This window comes from Ciona intestinalis, unplaced genomic scaffold, assembly GCF_000224145.3.
Source record: "Ciona intestinalis unplaced genomic scaffold, KH HT000170.2, whole genome shotgun sequence".
Taxonomy (NCBI): Eukaryota; Metazoa; Chordata; class Ascidiacea; order Phlebobranchia; family Cionidae; genus Ciona; species Ciona intestinalis.
In genome coordinates this window covers 1-22,432 of record NW_004190492.2, presented here as the reverse complement: position 1 = coordinate 22,432, position 22,432 = coordinate 1, and the positions used below count along the sequence as shown (strand labels likewise).

At 38.4% G+C, this 22,432-nt stretch overlaps 4 protein-coding genes and 1 long non-coding RNA gene across 5 annotated transcripts; 1 reads left to right on the top strand and 4 right to left on the bottom strand.

Moving 5' to 3' along the window:
- Positions 1–717: 717 nt before the first annotated feature.
- LOC113475240 (cytoplasmic FMR1-interacting protein 2-like) lies at positions 718–2,022 on the bottom strand. The gene is made up of 3 exons (XM_026839200.1): positions 1,782–2,022; positions 1,332–1,511; positions 718–924 (listed from the first exon to the last, which is right to left on the bottom strand). The coding sequence occupies exons 1-3, from the start codon at positions 1,983–1,985 to the stop codon at positions 739–741; spliced, it is 570 nt and encodes a 189-aa protein (XP_026695001.1). The 5' UTR covers positions 1,986–2,022; the 3' UTR covers positions 718–738.
- A 778-nt stretch (positions 2,023–2,800) lies between these two features.
- On the bottom strand, positions 2,801–9,215 carry zf(c2h2)-23 (zinc finger protein). Its single transcript, NM_001078397.1, is given in 7 exon segments — positions 2,801–3,157; positions 4,880–5,168; positions 5,288–5,360; positions 7,140–7,290; positions 7,585–7,689; positions 8,018–8,405; positions 8,979–9,215. Coding segments are annotated over 7 exon segments (1,386 nt in total). The 5' UTR covers positions 9,171–9,215; the 3' UTR covers positions 2,801–2,969.
- A 1,161-nt stretch (positions 9,216–10,376) lies between these two features.
- On the bottom strand, positions 10,377–15,206 carry ci-glyr (glycine receptor). The gene is given in 12 exon segments (NM_001171882.1): positions 10,377–10,772; positions 11,002–11,133; positions 11,338–11,439; positions 11,624–11,773; positions 12,016–12,230; positions 12,465–12,599; positions 12,937–13,081; positions 13,425–13,586; positions 13,852–13,919; positions 14,142–14,271; positions 14,581–14,686; positions 15,110–15,206. Coding segments are annotated over 12 exon segments (1,476 nt in total). The 5' UTR covers positions 15,181–15,206; the 3' UTR covers positions 10,377–10,712.
- Positions 15,207–15,982: 776 nt separating this feature from the next.
- Positions 15,983–17,538, bottom strand: LOC113475239. Its single transcript, XR_003396984.1, has 4 exons — positions 17,501–17,538; positions 17,378–17,434; positions 17,289–17,326; positions 15,983–16,897 (listed from the first exon to the last, which is right to left on the bottom strand). It is a non-coding gene; the product is annotated as an uncharacterized LOC113475239 (long non-coding RNA).
- Positions 17,539–21,604: 4,066 nt separating this feature from the next.
- Positions 21,605–22,415, top strand: LOC104266693 (homeobox protein ceh-22-like; the record flags this gene model as incomplete). Its single annotated transcript, XM_009863539.1, has 2 exons — positions 21,605–22,007; positions 22,200–22,415. Coding segments are annotated over exons 1-2 (619 nt in total), but the record flags the coding sequence as incomplete, so codon positions are not given.
- Positions 22,416–22,432: the final 17 nt, after the last annotated feature.

Genomic DNA, 22,432 nt, shown 5'->3' with positions numbered 1-22,432 from the left:
AGTTACCAACATTCGTTATTACACGGGTGTTCTGTAGTATACACCACGTTTCCACTTCCAAGTTACCATGTATGTAACATTGTGAGTAACTTTTTTAGGTTCGAGGTATTGGCGTAACTGTATTGTTTAAAGGGCCTAAACACACCCCACGTCACTTTTATTTTTTATGGTAAATTCATAAAGCGACCGTTTTATTGATTCCAAAAATACTTTGCTTATTAAAATAGGTCCAGTATAGGCGGAGATATTCGTCCTCAAACAGTGATCTCTAGCGCTATCTTTTTTTTACTACGAGCTCCGTGATTGTGACATAGGAACGTACTAGTCACGTGACTGATTCATTCGTAAAAGCGAAACCTGCGTTTTTTTTGTGCTTTTTTGCGTTTTTTTTTGTTCTCTCGTTTTTCGCTGAAAACACTGCCTCTCGCCTTTCTGAATGAGAGCGGCCACGCTTCAACAATTTTGTCACGTGGGTAGTACACTTCTCAATTTTTTTCGCCACGCAACTTTCAAATCAGTTTTTTGAATTTCACGGTGTTTGAGCTGGAATATCTTTGGTTATACAGAACCGATTAAAACAAGTAAGGTGTCGTTGGAATTAGAAAAACACACTCTATCGATTAAAGCGAAGTACATTTGGGGTGTGTTTAGGCCCTTTAAGACAACCACATGCAATGGTGGCAGTATTGGGGGAGTTATGGAAGGTTTAACAGCTCATGGTTTCAAGTAAACACAACATTACCTCCTATAAGCTGAATAATCATTCTTGACGCTGCTTTTCATATTCTTCAACGCATCCAACACAGCAAACATATTAATAAACTTCCCCAGTGTAAGAAGGTAAGCTTCAGATACAAAGTCTTTACGACGCTCCNNNNGNCATAAACGCTTCACTTCCCCCATGAACTTTTCAACAGCAAGTTTCTGTAGATGTGTGTTAGGTTGGTGAGACTTCTATATATTATATGTATATTGTATATGGTTGAGGTCCTTATTGTGGGGTTGAGATTTAGACCAGAGTTGGTCCATTACCGTGATTGCTGTGAGTTGTACAGGAATGTTATTATTTGTGGGGGTGTTGGGGTAATAGAACAATCCAGGTTCAATGGAGTGCCTTGTTGTAGGATCTTGTTTCATGAATATTTATTAATCAGTTACTCTATAAATAGTGGGGACGCAAATATGATATTCAAACCACTGCCGAGATTAACAGAATACCAACTTTGTCTAGTTTAATCATTTACACCTTGTTTTCGCCATGCTACCACATAATGCGTCAGACCAAAGTACCTCACCCTTATAGAACCCATAAACTAATACTTTAAACACACCTGAAAATGCATGAACTTCATCAGTTTTTGAACCTCAGGCTCCAGAACTTGGACGGTCTTTTCATAAATCTCGGATCTGTTTGCTTGTTCATTGCATTTAACTTGTGGTATAGCACGCGAACAACTACGCCAGGTGTACAACATTACTGCGTATGTGTGGCCTTCCTCTAACATCGCGTTCTGTGGGAAGATTTTCAATATATGAATGAACGTAACTTATTTACCCTCGCTTGACCAAGCAACAGTAGCGGTATAACATGGGTGTTCTGTTCCATACACCTCATGTCCGCTTACAAGTTACCACGGATGTAACTTATTTATCCTCACATGGCGGGGCAACGACGGTTGTTATAACACGGGTGTTCTGTTTCAAACACCTCATGTCCGCTTACGAGTTCCTATGTAACCTATTGATGAAAATTATACTATCACACAAAATACATAGCTTACCATATTCGAGTGAACTGTGGCTTCTTCAATGTACTTTGCCACCCCCGTTACAAAAGCGTTCCGATCCTCAAAGTTTGTATCGAAGTTTGCTTGATACACAAGGGATGTTGGCAGAGGTTCAATACATGGCTGTTGGTCAGGTAGAGGTAACTCCTCTAACAAATCAACATTAGATAATGCATCTTCTAACATTACATTGGTCATGTTGCTTGTATAAACTACATATGATTGCAAATATTACGATTCTGTAACAAAGTTTGTTTGTGTTGAGTAATATTAATAAACTGACAGATGTAAATCCCATGTCCTCGACAAGAACCTCACTCACATAGAATAAACACATTCTTTGTATTTTCAACTAGGCAATGATTGGCATTTAGTTTATGATATATCGTAATGGACAACATCTCATCTTTCCTGGCATGCCTTGCTATAAAAACTCATCACTTACAAAATAGATTGCTGGTGAATTCATAATATTATTTTAAACAAATTACAAAATTTGCACGTTTGCAACATGTTAGTTCATGCTACAAAACATTTTTTTATTTTCTGTCGCTCCGTTAGTTTCTGCAGTTATTTATTTTGCTGCCATGACGTCACGTTGTTTACGTACGTCATACTTACGTCATGAAGTCCAACTTGAGGATGAGCAACGCCTCTGTTTGATTGACAGGGAAGCACAACACGAAAGAAAGCGGAAAACACGGAACAGACGCGCGGAATAGGCGGAATTCGATCCAAAATAAAATTAAGTAAAGATATTAAAAATTTTATTCTATGTAAAAATATATTTGATTGCTGTGTGGGATAAATCGATTTATTTAGTCTCCGACTTTTGCCACAGAACGCGATGCTTGCTCTTCGATCCACCTTGCGGGTAATAATAAAAACACCAAACTTTACCCGTTGTCGCACCACTATGGTGCGTAGTTCAAGACCCAATGTTGCCATAGTATACTACTTACAGTGGTGGCAGCTTCTCTGACATTCGAAACTTTACTTGTGACCTTCCGCCATTCTGCGTCGCTCGTTTTATTTAATTGAATAAGACGCCTTAAAGAAGCGATTGTTGCGTAACTAAGGGAACAATATACGCTAATGACGTCAAAAGGACGTAATAAACAACTCGTGTTGTGGAACTTTTATCTATTATTTGCGGAAGAAGCAGAAATTAAACAAAGCGATTCAAGCGGATGAAAGTTGGTGCCGTTTCATGTGTAGAGCCAGGTGGTCGGACCTCGAGAACGCTCTTTCACATTGGCGGCATCTGAAGGGCTTATATCCCGTGTGTTTCCTGTAATGTCTCGTGAGTTCGTCGGATCGCGCAAACTTCCAGGTGCAACCCTCCCATGTACAGCGGTACGGCTTCTCACCTGTTTAGAAATTAAACAGTGATTTATTACAGAAGTGAAGATTACATTCAAACAAAAAAAACTTAAAGGCAATGTAACTGCAAAACGGCGATCGTGTCAAAACATAATTATTTATTTCTTCAAATACGATAGCGAAGATTGGGTTAAATAAAACAACGAAGAGGAGGGAATTAACAACAAAACAACAGTCGTTAAACACACGCTTCGGGTAAAATCTACTTATTAAAGTGTCAAATAAAACGAAAACTATAACATGTTAGAAACGACAACCGCTAGACGACGCTATGGAGTAATACGCCCAATTCGTTGTTCGGGATTTAAAACAGAATTGTTATAAAACAAACCAACTACTTTACGTCACAATATTTCAATTTGACGAAAGAATAAATAACGTAACAGAGGCTTCTGACACGTCACAACCACCACGAGTGTGACGTCATAATGAGTTGGTAATTTTAACAAAGGGCGTGTCTTAGTCGAACATAACATCGCGACACGTTCATTCTTTCCCAGCCCCGGGCGACATACACTTCATAATAGACAGGTCGGACATAAAAATATTAAACTTAACATTGTGTGTTTTCATTTCATTACTTTATCATAACCATTTCGTAATTTTCAATGATTAACCGTCAGTAGCGTGTTTTAACGACTGTCGTTTTGTTGCTATTTCATTCTCTTTGTTTTAATTAATTTGATATTAGGTTCGTGTTCAAACATATAAAAACCTACTTTTTAAATTTTTGGTTTATTTTTTTATATTGTTTTAATATTTTATAACAACCGTCAAGCCGTCATTATTTCGTCACAATTTCTTCCATCATGACATCACAGTACGAATATTGTGACGTCGAATATCGACATTCCATTTTCGCGGTTTCCAACTTTCGTTTATTAAACTAACTGTGACGAAACAATGGTAGACAAAGCTCTCTATGGGTGAACAATCTGGTTGGGCGTTTCGTTTATGACGTCATGAAGTGGGTTTGTTACGCGTGAATGCTCGACGCGAAACGTCGAGACCGCGGCGTGCTTCCCCTGTGTTTATTCGAGGACAATGGAATTCTTTTCAATATTTTCGCGATTTATAAAATTGTGTCGTCACAAGGCGATTATTATAACAACGAATCAAACACGAGGTGTTAAAAACCAACCGCGCATCGTAATAAAGTTACATACGTGGTAACTTGTAAGCAGGCACGAGGTGTATGGAACAGAACACCCGTTATAATGACTGTCGTTGCCACGCCACACAAGGATAAATAAGTTTTATCCATTAACCCGACAGCGGGCATGGAGCCTATATGCTCAACAACGATCGTGTGGGCGATGACGTCATGATTAGTGAAGCGTTAAGACGGCTCAAACATCGTCACGCATCACTGATTCGTACACAGACATACCAAGTTCATTTTGTTTACGCTGATTTAAAACAAAGGAATATCTTTCCTGGGGTGTGCTGCATACGCTTTAATCTCGAATTTTACGTGAATAAATACCGCTTGTTTGTGCCCGCTTGCAAGTTATCATGTATGTAACTTTGTGGGTGATTGTTTTTCTGTATGGATGACATTTTGGACAATCCATTAGCGACCACTGGGTTGAAGCAATTACCATAAAGTGTCTTGCCCAAGAAGACACATACCCACAATGGTAGCAGCATGGAGCTACGAACCCATAACCTTTGTGCCAAGGTAATCATACAATTATGACATCACTCACCAGTGTGCGTTCTCCTATGAGCTTTCAGGTGTGAGCTTTTGGTATAAGCTTTTTCACAGCCTTCAAAGTCACAGAAATGAATCCTTCGTTTTTTGGAGGATGAGAATCCTCCTTCTAACTCGGATAATGTGAAGATGGATTCCTCGGGGGAGCTCGGGTCGCTGTACCTCATGCTTGGGGTCGGGGTGCTCCTACACGACAGGTGCCGATGTTTCCGGACGCGTGATTGGCCGGTGAAGAAGTTACATAAGCGGGGGGTTTCCCTGGATGTGTTGGAATGAGGGTGGTCCTGTTGGGGGGAGGGAGGTTAATATGGCATTCATAAAGTATGTAAACTATTATTATCAAGCATTAAACACAGAAGCTTTCTGTTAAACATATAGTATATTATAGAAACAATTATCCCACCAAGTTTTGGTCATCTGCTTCTTCCTCCTCATCTCCTCCCACTCCTGCTCCCACTCTTCCCAACCTCCGAGAACTGAAAGTATAACAAAATAAAAATATTGAAAAAAATTTTTGACAAAATACTGAAGTGTCGGCTAAATAAAACTTAACTTATATAAACACTTGTGATGCAACCAACTTAAGGTTATTGTTTTCTTTCCATTTTGGAATAATTATCAAAAACACAACTTTTCAGGTTACTGTGCAAACCCCCCATAGCACACAAGTAATAAATAGCTTAGCGCAGCGCATTGTACTTAGTGTATGGGTGTGGTCGTAAAACACACACGCTATGTGTAAAGGGTGGGCAGACCTATTCACATAAGGGCGTGGTGTTTAACGCTGGGTAAACATCGCTATATTTGTTCATTTCATAACTGAACGGCAAAAAGCGTTAAACATGATTTATCGGAAATATATTCAATATAATATTATTTTTACTTGGATAAATAAGTTACATTCATTCATTTATATTATTGTATGTTGGGCTATGAACATTAATTATTATTTACATTGGCTCTTCCAGTTTAAAAAAGTTCATTTTATGATGATCATATGAAGTCTTGCCCCATCATCATGGTAGGCAAAGCTTTGCTATTATAACCTTTTTATAGCAGAGGAGCCAGTTTGTGCATAAGTATGCTGGTAGTGGTAGCAATAACAGTTAAAACTTAGCTGTCAAACGCAGTGTTTGTTCACGTGGGGTAAAATAAAGACAAGGCTTTGTTTGCAAATTAATTAAATATTCAAATAAAATAATTGTTTGAATAATAAGATTTATTGGAACATGAATAGATGATTGTCATGTAACAAAGGAATGTGGTTTGTAACAATGAATTGAAGCGAACACCAGGTGTGGTGTGTTATACCACTCATCGTGTTTATCAGTGAGTATGGGAGTGGCAACCATGGATAAGTCACTCAAGTTCCCACCCATGAAGATATAAATGAAAAAACCAACCAAAAGTCATGTCTGCTTATCCACACACTGCAATAGCTTCAGCAACTCGACTGTGGGCATGGGAGTGGCAACCATGGATAAGTCACTCAAGTTCCCACCAACAAGGATATAAATGACAAAACCAACCAAAAGTCATGTCTGCTTATCCACACACTGCAATAGCTCCAGCAACTCGACTGTGGGCATGGGAGTGGCAACCATGGATAAGTCACTCAAGTTCCCACCCATGAAGATATAAATGAAAAAACCAACCAAAAGTCATGTCTGCTTATCCACACACTGCAATAGCTCCAGCAACTCGACTGTGGGGATGGGAGTGGCAACCAAGGATAAGTCACTCAAGTTCCCACCAACAAGGATATAAATGACAAAACCAACCAAAAGTCATGTCTGCTTATCCACACACTGCAATAGCTCCAGCAACTCGACTGTGGGCATGGGAGTGGCAACCATGGATAATTCACTCAAGTTCCCACCCATGAAGATATAAATGAAAAAACCAACCAAAAGTCATGTCTGCTTATCCACACACTGCAATAGCTCCAGCAACTCGACTGTGGGCATGGGAGTGGCAACCATGATTAAACTATTGCAGTCAGACCACCCGCGAGGATATAAATGACAAGCCAAATAGCAATAACACCACACCAACCAATGTAGGCAGTAAACATTACAACCAATAATTTAGATTTGTTGCATAGGAATGTGTGTCTAACTATTCCTGCCTCTTCTGTGTTTATAAAAAACGCCTATGCCAGCCGCAAAGTTACATACATGGTAACTTGTAAGTATAAGGTGTATGAAAAACAACATGGGAGGATAAGTTACATTGATATCGCAGCTTCAACTCACGTTAAATACAGGGCGTCCAAGTCACTCATGTTGGAACCTCCAGATAAGAAACTTGGATGTTGTGCGGACGTAGGTTGAATGTGGAACGAATCACGACCACTTTGGCCACTAGAGGGAAATGGAGGGCATGTCACCTCATCGGGGGAAGACCCTGTAATGAGGAAAATTATTTCTAATTTTTATTTTGTTAACTTTGCTTGTGTGAACTTGAGAACTGAGCTGTAGTGTGTGGATAACCAGGTTTGGCCCAAAACCAAACATTTTGCTTGTGATCACTTTGACCAAAATTTTGACCCGGTTTACGGTAAAATATATTATGCATCTCTTTGTGTAAAAGTTTGTAAACTCTCGCGACCCCTGATAATAGTTACACTGAATCATAGCCACCACACTAAAAGCCACGAAGCAAAAACCTTACGTAACAAACCACAACAACATGACTCACCATATGCTGAGTCAGCATTCGATGTTTTTAATCGAAACGATTCCTTGCTGTGTGCGGTGGAGCGCGTCGACATAAAACTAGGTTCGGTTTTTATTTGAAGACAATCTGTTTAAGATTTCTATGTTGTGATAAATGAACACGACAAACATAATACACATAGAGCGGGCCAACAGCTTTACACAAACCCTCTTTATGGCTGCATTATTTAAATGCACCACTGAGCTATGCATTCATAGGCACCAAACCTGGGGTTGCAGGGTGGGCACACCTACCCTATGGTTTGTACACTGCATTAATCAGTAAACAATTAAACATAAACATTACAATTAATAGGAATTGCTTCACAGGATTGTTTTGTCTAACTATCCCTGCTTTTAAGAAGTTTCGAAACATTGTGAAATAAGTAACCCAACCTAGCATTAGATGTACTCACCTTCAAACTGGTCTTGATTATATTCCGTCGTTTCTCCAATATTTCCTTCATTAATACGATCTCTATGTGTATTCTCCCCACACGGTGGGGTAGGAGACAATGATATGATGTCACGGATCGAAAACGCCGATGTCCGTGGGTTCGAATCACAACTTGACGGTGAATCTGGTTTTCGTGAGTTTTTCGTTAAATCCAGCGCTTGTTCATTCTCATCCTCATTCGGCCCGAAGTAATTCGGTGCAAGAGGGAGGTCAAGGTTCAATGAAAGTTTCTCTTGTATCTCAGGGGGCTCCCGTGTTGACCGTCGATCTTTACGTAAAATACTTTGCTCTCGTTTATCGAGGTACCCACGCTTTGGGTTGATACTTGTGAAATTACATTGACGGATCTAGAACGAAATTTCATAAGTTGTAAATTATCATGTTATTATTGCGCAATATTCTTTATCTTTGCTATTGTAAATGAAATGCAGAAGATCAAATTAAACAAAACAAAGAAAACAAGAAAATTAGTAGCAAAACAACAGTCATTTATCTTCGATGGTTTGCAATCATAATCACAGAGGCGAATGAATGTTGTCGTATCTTGCATAATATAAAGGTTTAATGATTCATTCGCAGACGTAAGCGAAGATTAAATTAATTAAAACAATGAAGAAAATGACAGCTTTTAAAATATGCTATTGGTAAAAATAACTATCAAATAAAAATAAAATATATGTTTTGTTAACTAGTTATCCCAATTTATTTTTTTTCCTATTAATAACAAACAGGGGAGTTGAAAACTAATAATTCTATTTAGAAGTTGCTGTACCTGTCAATCAAAGTTATATACGTGTTAATGTGTTTCTAATTTAACCGTATTTGATTCTGTTTAATGTACAACATTAATTAGTACAACTATATTTTAGCACCCAACATATTATGCTACGTATTTCAAGCAAATTATAAAGATTAACTACCTGTTCCCGTTCGGCGGGCGCTTCCAATAATACTGTACCGTCTTCCCCGACTAAAAGCCACGAACAGTTAGATATACCCTTGCGTTGTTTTGAATCCTCGCCAAGGTTTAAACGTTTATTATTCGACTTCCCAAGTTTTAAGTTCCGACAAATACTAGTAACGGTACTGCCTCTTTTTATTTCGTCAGCCATATTATACATTCTTACTTTATAAACACATTACGTGAAATATAAAACTGTAAACAAACTGCATGTTATAAGTTAATATAAATTTTTAATCACTGTTCGCGCAAACATATCTTTTAATTCGTTGCGCTGCATTTACCGGTGACTATATAACATAGTTCTAAACACATGGCGTAGCTGTAACTCAAAAACAACAGGACCCACCCAAAAGGCGTTGTCATTGTAACAGGCGCAACGCAACTGCTCTGAAACATTAAATAAAATGCGTCCAAAATCAATATACCCGCTCGCATGCATACAAGCTACACTGCATATCCGGCTATCACATCCCACGCTATAACTTAACTTACCACATCAACCGAACTGAAAATCTCTGGAAATCTGGCAAGCGAATTGGCCGAGCGCTAAACAAACTGGCTGTAAAGCTGAGAGGCCTGTGTCCGTTTTTCAATAGCTAGCCACGCCCTCGCGCGAAGTGCCTTCTTAATATATCACCGGTTACGCCTGCCTTGTATAAAAGAGAGAGACCTCCTCTGTACTCGACCCGCATAAACAGGAAATTGTTCAAACATCAGATTTCTCTCTCTTACCAACACAACTTCGACTGCACAATATATATTACTTGCAGTAAAATACCAACTGTTAACACATTTTAACAGTTATACTAGAATTTATTGAAAAACTATTTACAAACAAAACCTAATTTACATATAATGTAACCACAATAAAACATATATTGCTGAAATCAAAACAAAAGATATGACAGGCGTTAGCGTGGGTGTGGCCTTTTTAATTTGTTTCAAACAATGCTTTTTATGACGTAACACTCACTGTTTGTTTCATGACTAATAAAGTCACGTGGGTCTACCTTTATTACATCACAGACACCGCTATTCCAGTACGAGGGCGTGTCGCGTATTTTTTTTCTCGTGATGTAGTATGTGACGTCACACGTACACCTGATGCTCGCTTTCGAGGCATATTAGGGTTATAACACATTTTATTTTTGAGAAACTAATTCAGAGTTGGTGTGACGTCATATCCCGTGACGTCATTATTGTTTTAGGATATTTTTTTAGAAAATACATAATATTCAAATTTGCAAGGGTAAAATAAAATTGCATTTCCCACACACAAAGCACCTTTGAACCAACGTACTCATATATAGGTCATGAACTTAAACATTATTAATGACATTAAAACTATGGGAGGTCGGTTTCAATTGTGTAATGTCTCCCCACCCAACACATACCTTTGTAAGTTGGTCATACAAGTGAATGTAACTTATTTGTCCTGGCCTGGCCGGAAAACGACATTCGTTTTAACACGGGTGTTCTGCTTCATACACCTCGCGCCCACTTACATGTTACCATGTATGTAACTTTGTGAGTTATTGTTTTTCTGTATGATTTAGACAACCCATTAGTGGCCACTGGGTTGAATCGATTGTTCCGCGTTTCGCCAAAGAACGTTCTGTTATCGAATTTGTTAAACAGACAACACATAACCACAGCTGATGACAAACAATAACAAAACATTGCAACTTTCTCAATCACTCCAGTATTCGATTGCCCCCTTCATGTAAAACTCTTTGTCGTTGTTTGCGATCTGGGGAAAGAAAAAGTGTAAAAACTGTGAAGAGAAGGAATTAGTAGCAAAACGACAGTTGTTAAAACACTGTATGGGTAAAACTATTGCAGGTAAAATGTCAAATAAAAGCGCCGCTGCTAAACCTAAGAGTATAGTAACAAATAGTAGAATACGCAGCATGGATAAATATATATATATATATATATATATATATATACAATATTCCCACAAAGTTATAAAACCCCACCTTATAAGACAACCAATACACAATGTTAAATATAAGGAATGTTGTTGGGAATATTATTCTTGATAAAGTATCGATGGCTAAAGCTTTCTTCTTGTAATCTTCAGCAATGCTTTGTTTAATTGGGGGTTCTTCCTGTGGAAAAGGGTTTGTAGTTAGTGGAAATTTGTGGCTGCAATATTGACAACCCATTAGTGACCACTGGGTTGGAACAATTGCTGTTAAGTATCTTGCCAAAGGACACATACACCCACAACAATTACAAAATTTATATACCACCACAACTACAAACAATATGACTCCTTACTACCACCCAGTGGTGACCCTATGACCCCTCACCTTTATGGGCAGTCTTCCCACAATGCAATATCTTGTCGCGTCATCTCCTGAATCCTCACTGGGTGGCGCTGGCGCGCTGCGATGTTCAGTAACTCGATAGCTCTGGTGAAAAATATGATTTCTATGTTAATAATATTATTTACACACTTCAATGGCTTCAGCAACTCGACTGTGGCTGTTTGCTTCTATTGCATAATGGCAATCGGTCCATAAATGAATAATAACACCCAAAGTTGCATGCGTGGCAACAAAGTTACATACGTGACAACAAAGTTACAACCCCCACCTTTTGCTTGATCAACCAACCCATATTGACTTTGATCAACCGTTGTTGTTGCCTCGATAGGAAGTTAACGACGGCAAACTCGAGTAAAGCAGCAAACACAAACAACAAACAAACTGCCATCCAAGTGTCTATTGCCTTCACATACGACACCTGTGATGTAATAATGGGGTTCATTACATTATAATGAAAGTTATGATATGTTTAGTGATAAAACTGGTGCATTTTTGTAATATTTACAGTTTGAGGGGCTTTTGCAACCCAGTGGTTACTAATGACTTGCGGCACCTTGAATGTCAACTCTGGCCGAAAATAGGTCATAGCTTGAACCCACCCACATCTTTACTTATTAACCTTATCTCCATTTAGTTTGGCAGCGAGCATGAGGTACCAACCTTAGGCAGGGAAGCACGAGCACCAGAGCTTTGTGTTGTCATAGTGAGCACTGTAGTTATACCGAGCGCTGTACGTGCTGGTGCGGCTTCCATGTTAATCCAGAAGGAAACCCACGATAATATAACAATAAGAGCAGATGGGACGTAGGTCTGGATGACGTAATATCCCATCTGTCGCTCAAGGATGAATGAAACCTCGATGCACGTGAATGAACCTGTGTTCGTGAGTGATCATGGATATGAACGAAATATAAGTCGTTTAAATACAAAGTTAGTGCAAGCTATTATTGTACCAGAGTTGTAGAAAACTGACACTTTAATACCATTGTGTGTAGCTTTGGGCAAGACACTTAATGGCAATTGCTCCAGCCCAGTGGTCACTAAGGGGCTGTCTAAATAAACCACCCACAAAGTTACATACATGGTAGCCTGTAAGCCACACAACCCACCTGTGTTATAAACCTTTGTACACGAACCAAGCTTGTAACCAAGTATACGGAACTGGGGTAAAGTAAGGGAGGGTGGGAGTTGTACGGGGAGGTCCTCTTGCCACTGGAAGGCTAAGTCTCGCATGTCGTAGCCAACTGTGTAGTAGGGATGATGTTATAAATATTACCAATGTACTCTATCAATGTATATAAGCCTATGTTTCTATGACAACCAATAACTGCTGGCAATTAGGTCCAAACGCTTACGTATGTGAGTATGTAGAAGTAACGAGCTAACTCTGGTCTAATACCTACAATGGAACTAATAATGTTGGCACAGGGGGTGTTGGGTAGTGAGCCTGCCCCTAGCCCAGGGCAGACGATTGCACGAGTTTATTCATTTCTTGTTTAAATTCAATACTTAGTGAGTAAAGTTTTTACTTCAATCTATAAACAGAATATCATATTACTGATTATTGTCTCAACAACTTACAACTCTCCAGTTGCATCTTGCATGTCTGTATATCCATTGGAAAGTTCTGTAAATGCATCGCGCACGCCAATGTTAAGCTTAATCTAACGCTTGAATAAACGTCTCCGTTCTTATAAATTCTCAACAATTTGTTCTCCGTGGTAACCTGGGTGGAACATTGTTACTTGGTTTACTTGATGTAATAAATATAATAGTTTTAGTTATATATTGTTATTATATATGGTTTAGGTCGATAAAAGTGTTTTAGTAATGTTATTGCATTTCCAGTTTGACAGTGAGCATGAGGTGTATGTATGGTGTGCAACACCCGTGTATTTAAACCATTGGTTTTCCACCCAGAGGAACATTTAAATATCCCTCAACTGGACAGTGAGCATGAGGTGTATGAAGCCACCATGTATGGTGTGCAACAACCGTGTATGAAATGTTCCCACCCCCAGTATAAACATTAAAGCTTGCCACCATACATCCCACCATACAACGCCAACCTCATGAAAGTTAGCATGTTTCTCATTAGCAAAGAAAAGATCCGGCCTCCATATATTTTCCAACATAGATGGATGAAGAGCAACCGCATCTTCATCGAACCCAGTGAACGCCATGCGTTGATCGTTCCATCGGCATCGAAGGAAAATGTTTACACGGTAGTCCTGTTGTAAGGTGGTTGTGTAATAGTGGAGTGGTAATCTACTCCACATGGGCATGCCATGGGGCTGATTAATTAAGCTACATTATATACGCATGTTCTATTCTATATCTATCAAGTGCTCAGAAATACTTAACACACAAAAAAGACCGACCAGTTGCACTGTAAGATATTTTTGCAATACAAGTATTGGTTGAACCTGATGTTTGGTGAGTTTCACATTGGGTTGGAACAATGTCCGATAAAAGCATCTCAAACAACAAACTCACCATTGTAGTTTCAGCAATAGAACCAAAGCTATTCACGAAGATATTCACTGTAACGTTGACCGGGGACCCTGTGGTTATAACTCAGTTACTTTGGGTGGTTTTTATACCAGGTTTATTTATAATAAGTTTTTTTGTAACAATTCGTCTTTAAAAACATGGTGTGAGTGAGAGCTACTTGAGAAAAAAAGGCATTGCTTGAAAAGTACTGTTAGCACCAACATACAGTAATATGCAGTGAGTTTTTTAGCAAATAATATATAAACAAACACCCACAATCAGTTCTAACTTACTTTTATGATGAGGTCGTATCCTTTGGTCATACCCATTAAATAAATTATCAAGGAAATATGTCGCTTTCTTTTCCTCAGTGGATTCGGTGTGTGTTTGTGTTGATACAGTCTTCTTGCGTTGCTTTGGTATCTATGGGTGGACACTATGCTCAATGTAGAATTATAATGGAGGTGTTGCATACCATACATGGTGGATGCACACAATTTAAACTCGCTGTCAAATTAGATATGCAATATCACAACAAATTCATTTTTATCTACCTTACTTGTATAAAATAGGAATATACAACTAAAACAGCCCAACCATACTCATTACAACAAGTGAACCAAGCAACAACATCCCGCCCACGTAACCACAGAACACATTATTACAGATTTATAAGAACAGAGACTTGAGACACTTATTATATTTGCATACCACCCCAAGCCCCAACCTCACCTCCCCATAATAATTATCATAATCATATTCACGATCAATAGGAAGCTCAGCGTTGAATAAGTTCTCGTGTCTCGGCTCCAACGGTCTGTTGTCGGACTCATCAAAACTGTTGTAACAAAGCAATATATTAAGTTCATATTTATTAAAAAAAAATTATATATTAAAACTCCACACATACTAAAACTAGGCAAGAGACCTGGTGAAGAATCCACCTGTTCTGTTATTTGCTTAACGGGGCTAATTCCTTGACCCCTTGACCCCTAACGTTAACTCATGACCCCATAATGTTTTGTCGTTATGGTCTCTCGTTTTGCACTATTACACAATAAATAAGATTCTATACACCTGTACGTTACCAGTATTACCTAACTAATATAAATTTACAATATTATTTAATAGTTTATTTAATATTAACTTTAGACTATATTAACAGATAAACAAAATATTTTTCCAAATTTTTTTTTTATTATTAATTCAATATAGTACAAACCATAGTAAGCACAAGTTTACATAATTACAAATTACATACCCTAATATACAAGTACACAATAATAAAACTAGAACTGCAACAAAATGGCAGACATTATACTGCGACTGCATCTTTAGAAGATATTGAATAAATGAATGAAACTATAGTGGCAGCTGAAGCCAATTTCTCAATCATTGATCAATAGACACGAAAAGTAATTTAATTAATTGATTCCACACATAATTAAACGCATACAATGAATAATGTAACGTGTAAAAGTCACCTTGAGGTCGAGTATTAATACGCAACAGCTGCAGCAAGCTTCGACACGCGTCTATAATAAGTATCGCCACCCCATAGGATATGTTACTTTGCACAACATAACGCTTCAAACGCGTGGTCTGTACCACTAGGGAATTCACCCTGTTTGGCGAATTACCAATTGGCAATTACGGTTGGCGCGTTTAGGGGTGTTTTGCAGTCAGCCAGTTTTAAAGTAAAGTATAATAATCTAAATAGATTTATAACGTTTTATTACTCAACAAAAGCAGCGCAAAAAAACAGTGAAATTGCCAAACACAATTTATCATTTAGCGAAGATCTCCTTTCACTATTCTGTAAAATAAAAACAGGATTAAAATACCTTCATAGTTTATGTGGCTGGCGTTGGTGAAAAGCCACTACGGCACGACAAGCCCCCAGCCAATGGTAGTGGGTTTCTACTCTGGTGAGAAACCCTTGCTGGATGTTACTGTCCACGCAGGTTAAAGAAACCCCATAGACAAAAATAATACAACGACGCACACCAATGTGCACAACAAGGAACACACCAACAAAAAGACAAAAATAGTACAACGAGTGCAGCGACATACATGTGCCAAACATGCAACAAAACACAACAGCTCAAATATATCAAACAAGGGACCTGGTCAAAAAAGGTAATTAACGCGGACATAATCACTGAAACATCTACAAATAAAATATGGTTCAAATCCCGAAGGATAATCATCTGCAGTGTACACCATATTGAATGTCCGACCGCAAGGAGTCGAAGCCAACAACAGCTCCGCATGTCCCAATCAAAAGGTAAGTCGCCATGTTGGTACCGCGAGACTCTCGTCGTATCTTCACACAATATAATATCGTCCGGATGTTACGCACCGCATCGACCGCTACGAAACTGCGTCAAGTTGTTACGAACCGCATTGACAGTGACCTATATATCTAGCGTAGCATCACTGGCGGCGACGTCCACGCAACACCTGACCGTGACGTAACTCAATCAAAACTGACGTAACCGCACCGAACGCAGGGTCATGACAATGCTCTGACCCACCGTATCGACGTCGTAGCGTAATCGTGACGTGGCCATCGTCCCAATCACGCTACATGACGTTTAAATAGGATATATAATTGTATATTTTATTAGGGTGGAGAAGTTTATACTTATTCTTGTTAAATTATAGACGGGAATTGTAAGTTTACTTAATTTATGCGCATATTATACTGCGTGTTGATATTACTCGAGTATTTGTGTACCAACATAGCGTTCTCACCCAGCGATCAGGACAATACAGAATCGCTGAAGGGTTCGACCTTTGTAGACGAAGTACCCAATAGAGTGTACAACAACAAAATCTGATCCAGCAAGATAATCGCCATAGTTTCATTGCGTATATTTCATAGACATGCAAAATGCACTATAGTAGTGACTGACTAAAAATAGCTGGCAACATTAGGTCCAGCAGAATAAGAATACAGCAGCGCAGACAAGACACACATACAACACACAACTCATACTTATAATACTCAAGCCTCAAACCGTGTATCCTTTATCGGCGTCTTCGTCTGCAAACAAACGTAATAGTTACGTCACTTCCACGTTTTACAATAAGATTTCAATAAATGGAATTTAAAAACACACATATATATACATATGTTGTGATATAAGATGGCTAAGGTGGGATAACGTTAAGCGGGGTAAGATGGGATAACGTTAAGTGGGGTAAGATGGGATAACATTTGCACATTTGCACCCAAATCCTAGATTTCCTGACTGAGTTTTTAGCAATAAACAACGCTATTTAAAGTCCTGGTTTTATATATTCTATGTTTACCACCAATTGGGATGAGATAAGAGAATGAAAATATTCTCATTAAACCCCAACCCACAACATTTATATTGTTGTTGTGTTTTACAAATTATAATAAATACAAACAATAATATAATATACAATACCTTGCGCCTTTCTTCGGCAGCTTTATTCGCTGACTTTTCTGCAACAATATAATCGTTAAATATCGGTTAACATATTACGTCATATTTACCTTTATTTTCTTTCGCACAATGGCCGCTTGATTCTCTGTGACGTCACATACCATGTTCTATAAAAAATAAAGTCAAAACCTGCCATATTGATACAAAAGTTTGTGACGAAACAATCAACTTACGGAGTGGGTTCTTCTGTTGCGTCATCACCACTTCGTGACGTCACACCATCGATGTTTCTAGAAAAGAGCTTATGTACGTAATAATGCCAATTGTGATTTATACTTTACCAATTCTTTGATCTTCTTGCTTTGCGCTCATAGCGCAAATATAATTAGAATATACAAGTAATGTGCCTTGCGTCGACGCAGAACGTGCATGGGGCCCCATGAAAAAAAATCGCGAAACGCACGCGTATATAAAACCGCATCGTAACGTTGCAAGCGCATGGTCGAGCGAGAACGCAATAAATAAATATTTTGGCGTAATAATGAAGTCACAATGGCGATTGTGACGTAATATAATCAGCGATTATTAATAATAAACGCAGCGATTGTGACCAACTTCGCAAGTGACGTAAAATGACGTATAAAGAAGCTTCGAGATTCTTGAAAACAGAATAATATTAAACAACGAACGCAAGGCACAAAACTTTTGTTAGTATAATATATGATATAAATATAGTTACTATACATAGTTAGTAGTGGTGCATATAATGGTTAGTAATATAATAGCAATGCAAGTAATCAAATACTTAACTCAAGCCTTGTAGTAGGAACGCACATAATCCCAATCTGCTGGTGCTTCATCCAAACTGCAGCGTGCTGAAGTATATGTTCGCGCGGATGAAACTTTTGTTTTGAAGCGTAATCGTCGAAAAGCGGGGAGGGCTTTAGGCGGGCTCTGACGTCATGTATATCCAATCCCGTGGCGCCATGTGTGTGACGTCATGATGCGCACTGGTGCGTGACGGTGGTGAAGAACGTCACAGTTATCCGCCCCATGCGGTATTTATGCTGCAAATATAGGTCCGTTAGGTGGCGTAAAACGCGCATAACTTTTCCAATTATCTCTTCGGATACAATAGCGAAGATCATATTAGTTAAACCAATGAAGAAAAAGGAATTAGCCGCAAGAACAAAACTACTTGACGAAAAGGTTAAAAAATAAAAACGTGGCTACACCAAACTACAATTTAAACCAACGGTGTACCCGTTCCTTATACCTAAAAGCCCAACGTCCAATTAAAGTTTTTGGTTCAAAATCAAAACACAGCCAACACCGAAATGTTTAAACAAGATAAGACGATATTTACTGGAAATAAACTTAAAATATTAGTCGATCAAGTCTACCCAACCCCACGGGTAAAAAAACAAACTCCGTTAAATTATGTCGCGACAAACGAGTTAGTTTTGTAACAAATGATGTTAATGTTGACCAACTATAACTACTGTGACGTAACAATGCGGGCAAAGCTTCGTGTTATAAGCCATCAACGAAGCACGAGCAGCTGATAACATTATTTGAGCTAAGCAAACTTATTGCCGTAGTAATTAAGCAACTACGGCCAAGCTAACGTAGCATTGGCTAAGTTAAGCTTGATTAACTGGATATATGTTAAATGTAGGAATGAGTTTAAATCAGCAGATGTTTCAAGCAGTAACAGTGGGAGGTATAATATAACAGACATATAGTAACGTGGGGTAAGATGGGATACTTTTTAATTACCAATTACCGACGCTCGTCATGAGGATACTGGTATATTATTCAGGTACCAAACTGGAAAGAAAAATAAAATGAAAATGGACCATCTTACCCCACCTTGCTATAAACATCAAAGTGGTCTTCCAGCTTATTTGTTTGTTTGTTTATATAAAATCACAAATAAATCCGCCAGAAGATCCTTTAGATCTATAATGCTTATTACCAACGTCATAATGTCAATTACTTAGCAGCGATATTTGATTGACAGGCGCGATTCTATTTCCGAAGTTTTTCGCACGTGCAACCCCTGTGACGTAATAAAGACAGTAATTCGATATCCCATTAAATAGCGACATTAGCGACGTTTGGTTGGGGCGAAGAAAAAGAGGCAGGGAAAGATGTTTTTAAGTTCTAGAAACCAGAGGATTGTGCTAAAATAATACTCGATTGTCGTATAGTAGGTTGGGGTAAGATGGGCCATGTATTGGGGCAAGATGGACCATGTTTTCATTCACTTTTATCGCCCATTTTGTAGTAAAGAAAGAATATTTACAGAATTATATAACCGTAGCCTCGCGACTCTAAAACAGCGTTCTTATAATTGTTCAAAACGCGATTCGAAAAATGGGAAACGTTAGGTGTTAGCCCTCCATCTTCCCCCACCCTACTGTAGTATTAACTTAGACAGTTAGAAACGTAGCATCAGTGTCAAAACATTAGATTGTTTTAAAGAGAATATAGGAATAGACATGTTACAAGAAGAAAAAGTGCAGAACGTTAGCACGCTTGTTTTAAATAAGTATCTTGTTATTAGAGCTAAATAAGTTTATAAAAACTGAGTAAAATAGATTCGTTTTGCCCGAAATTCAAAATGGCTGCCGGGTTATTGTTTGGTATAAATGGCTATTGTAGTGCATAGTGACGTAGTAGTATGCTATTATGACATTGGTCAAATTTAAAACTTAAATTCAAAACGACTAAACATTTTAAAATGGCGGGAAAATATAAATTAATAATTCACAATTTACTGTTTGTATGTTTATGCAAGAAACTGAACGGTGATTGCTGCAACCCAATCATCGATGAGCTTAGTTTAGGCCAATGTTGTAATAATACATGATAGCGAGCATGCGGTGTATGTATTGTTCTATAATTTAACATATATTCATATATTCATTAGAATACGGACTCTAATATTTATATATAAGGAACTCCTTCAAACGCGGCCATTTTTTATTTGTCACTTTTACTCAAGTAGTTTTCCGTATAGCGCGTTTTACTAATTGTCGTTCTGTTGCTAATTCCCTCTGTGTATTTTAAACCAAAATAACAATTACCCACAAAATTACATACGTGGTGACTCTTAAGTGGACACAAGGTGTATGAAACACGCCGTGTTTTAACTCTCATAGGTGCGATAATCAAAAGTTACATTCATTCAACTTATTCACCACAACCATTCCTAATATTGTATAAGTCCCGTATTATAACTTAACCGCTTATATACTTTACCCCAAGAACCACAACACCCTTGGTTTCCCCAATAGATTCCCACGCCTCCAACCCACACCCCCCCTCAACACCTGCGTCCCCCCATGTAACCCTATACCCCTCAAACACAATCCACTTAAATTTTTCCCACCAGCCACTTCACGCGCGCGTACACCTGTTACGTCACAATGAGAATCGCTTTCGAACAAACGACAATTAGAACACTGATTGTGCAAAAAGAATCAGAAAAAATCTAGCCATTTAAAAATATAAACAGTTTCTTACACCAGTTTTCACAAAATATGTCTCACATTTTTGGTTGTTAATGTTATAAAACCCATGCTCGCTGTCGAATCAATGCGTGTTCACAACGCTCAATGTAAAATGAATAAACCAAGAAATATCGAAGCTGACACTAATTCACCAGGAGATACAATCGTCGTTTTAGTCGTTACGGTTGCTGCAAATGGTTACGGGTCAGTGACGTCATAAAGGATCGAATTCGGGTGTTAAACAGTGATAATTGGATGTCGAAAAATCGGGATTATTAGTTATGACGTCATGTAATATAATAAATATCATTGTGAAACAACAATGGTAATTGTCCCAGCCGCTGTTGCGTTTATTTTGTAGAATAATATTTTAAAATCTGGTTGAAATCACAAAAGGAAATATGACGTTAATCAAAGATTTGTGACGTAATTAATTAATTACATTCGTCACATTTTTGTGGTGTTATGACGTCACAGAATAGCGTGCGGGTCGCTGTAATTGAACCCAAAGTATTTTGGAACTAAAGTTGGGAAGCGTAACTAAAGTTGTAGCGAACAAAACTTTACGGGTTTGTTTACTCCGAACTATGGTTACGTCACGATAATTTGATGACGTCATGAACGTGACGTCACGAGAATCTTTTCCGAGAACTGGTCGTATAATCCTACAATATAATATAAACTGTATCACTTTGAATACGATGACAAAAAATACGATTATTTATAACAACGAAAAGAATTAGCAGCAAAACTACAGTCGTTAAACCCCTTAAAGTTAAGTAATAAATATACATTGTATTCTCCCAGAATGCTACAATAATGCACGCAACCAAAAGCAGCAGTTTTTCTGTGAGGGATATTCTACAAATGCCCGGCCATCCAACCCAGTGGTATCATAGCAACAGTGATTATGGGATGCCTGATGATAAGAGAGATTATTACGAACAAGAGAGAGACAAAGGCATCAAGGAATATGATCATAGTGACGTCATAACGGGTCATAGTGACATAATGACCGGTCACAATACATTTCAACCACCCCCTTATTTTCACAACGATTCGATTAACGAACACGCCATAGAAAGCACATTAACGGAAGATCAAGCGGATGTGACGTCATCACAGCTTACGTCATACCCTGCTAGCGGTTCCAGCCAATCACGAGATGAGAATATTTCGCGGGAAAGTTTGGACCACGTGGTCGCTGATGACGTCATTAACGGTGAGTTAAATACTGTTTCTATAATAATGTCTTAGTGACGTACTGACGGTCTTTCCTTTACATTTCATCCGTGCCGTGTTTTGTCATTTTTCTGCTAAATCCCCTCCTCTTTCGTTGTTTTAATTAATTTGATCTTCGCTATCGTGTTCGAGGATAAATAATAGTATTGGTCATCGTGTTATATATCTACAGATTCGTGTTTCATACGTCACAATGAGAAACCGACAAGCCCTGATAGTGACGTCATAATGAACAAACGCGATGAGGTAGAGAAGCGTCGAAAACGAAGGGTTTTGTTCTCGAAGCAACAAACATACGAACTAGATCGACGGTTTCGACATCAAAAGTATTTGTCGGCGCCAGAGAGGGAGGCGTTGGCGAATACTATCGGNGTTAACGCCCACGCAGGTTGGTTTGACAGCGAG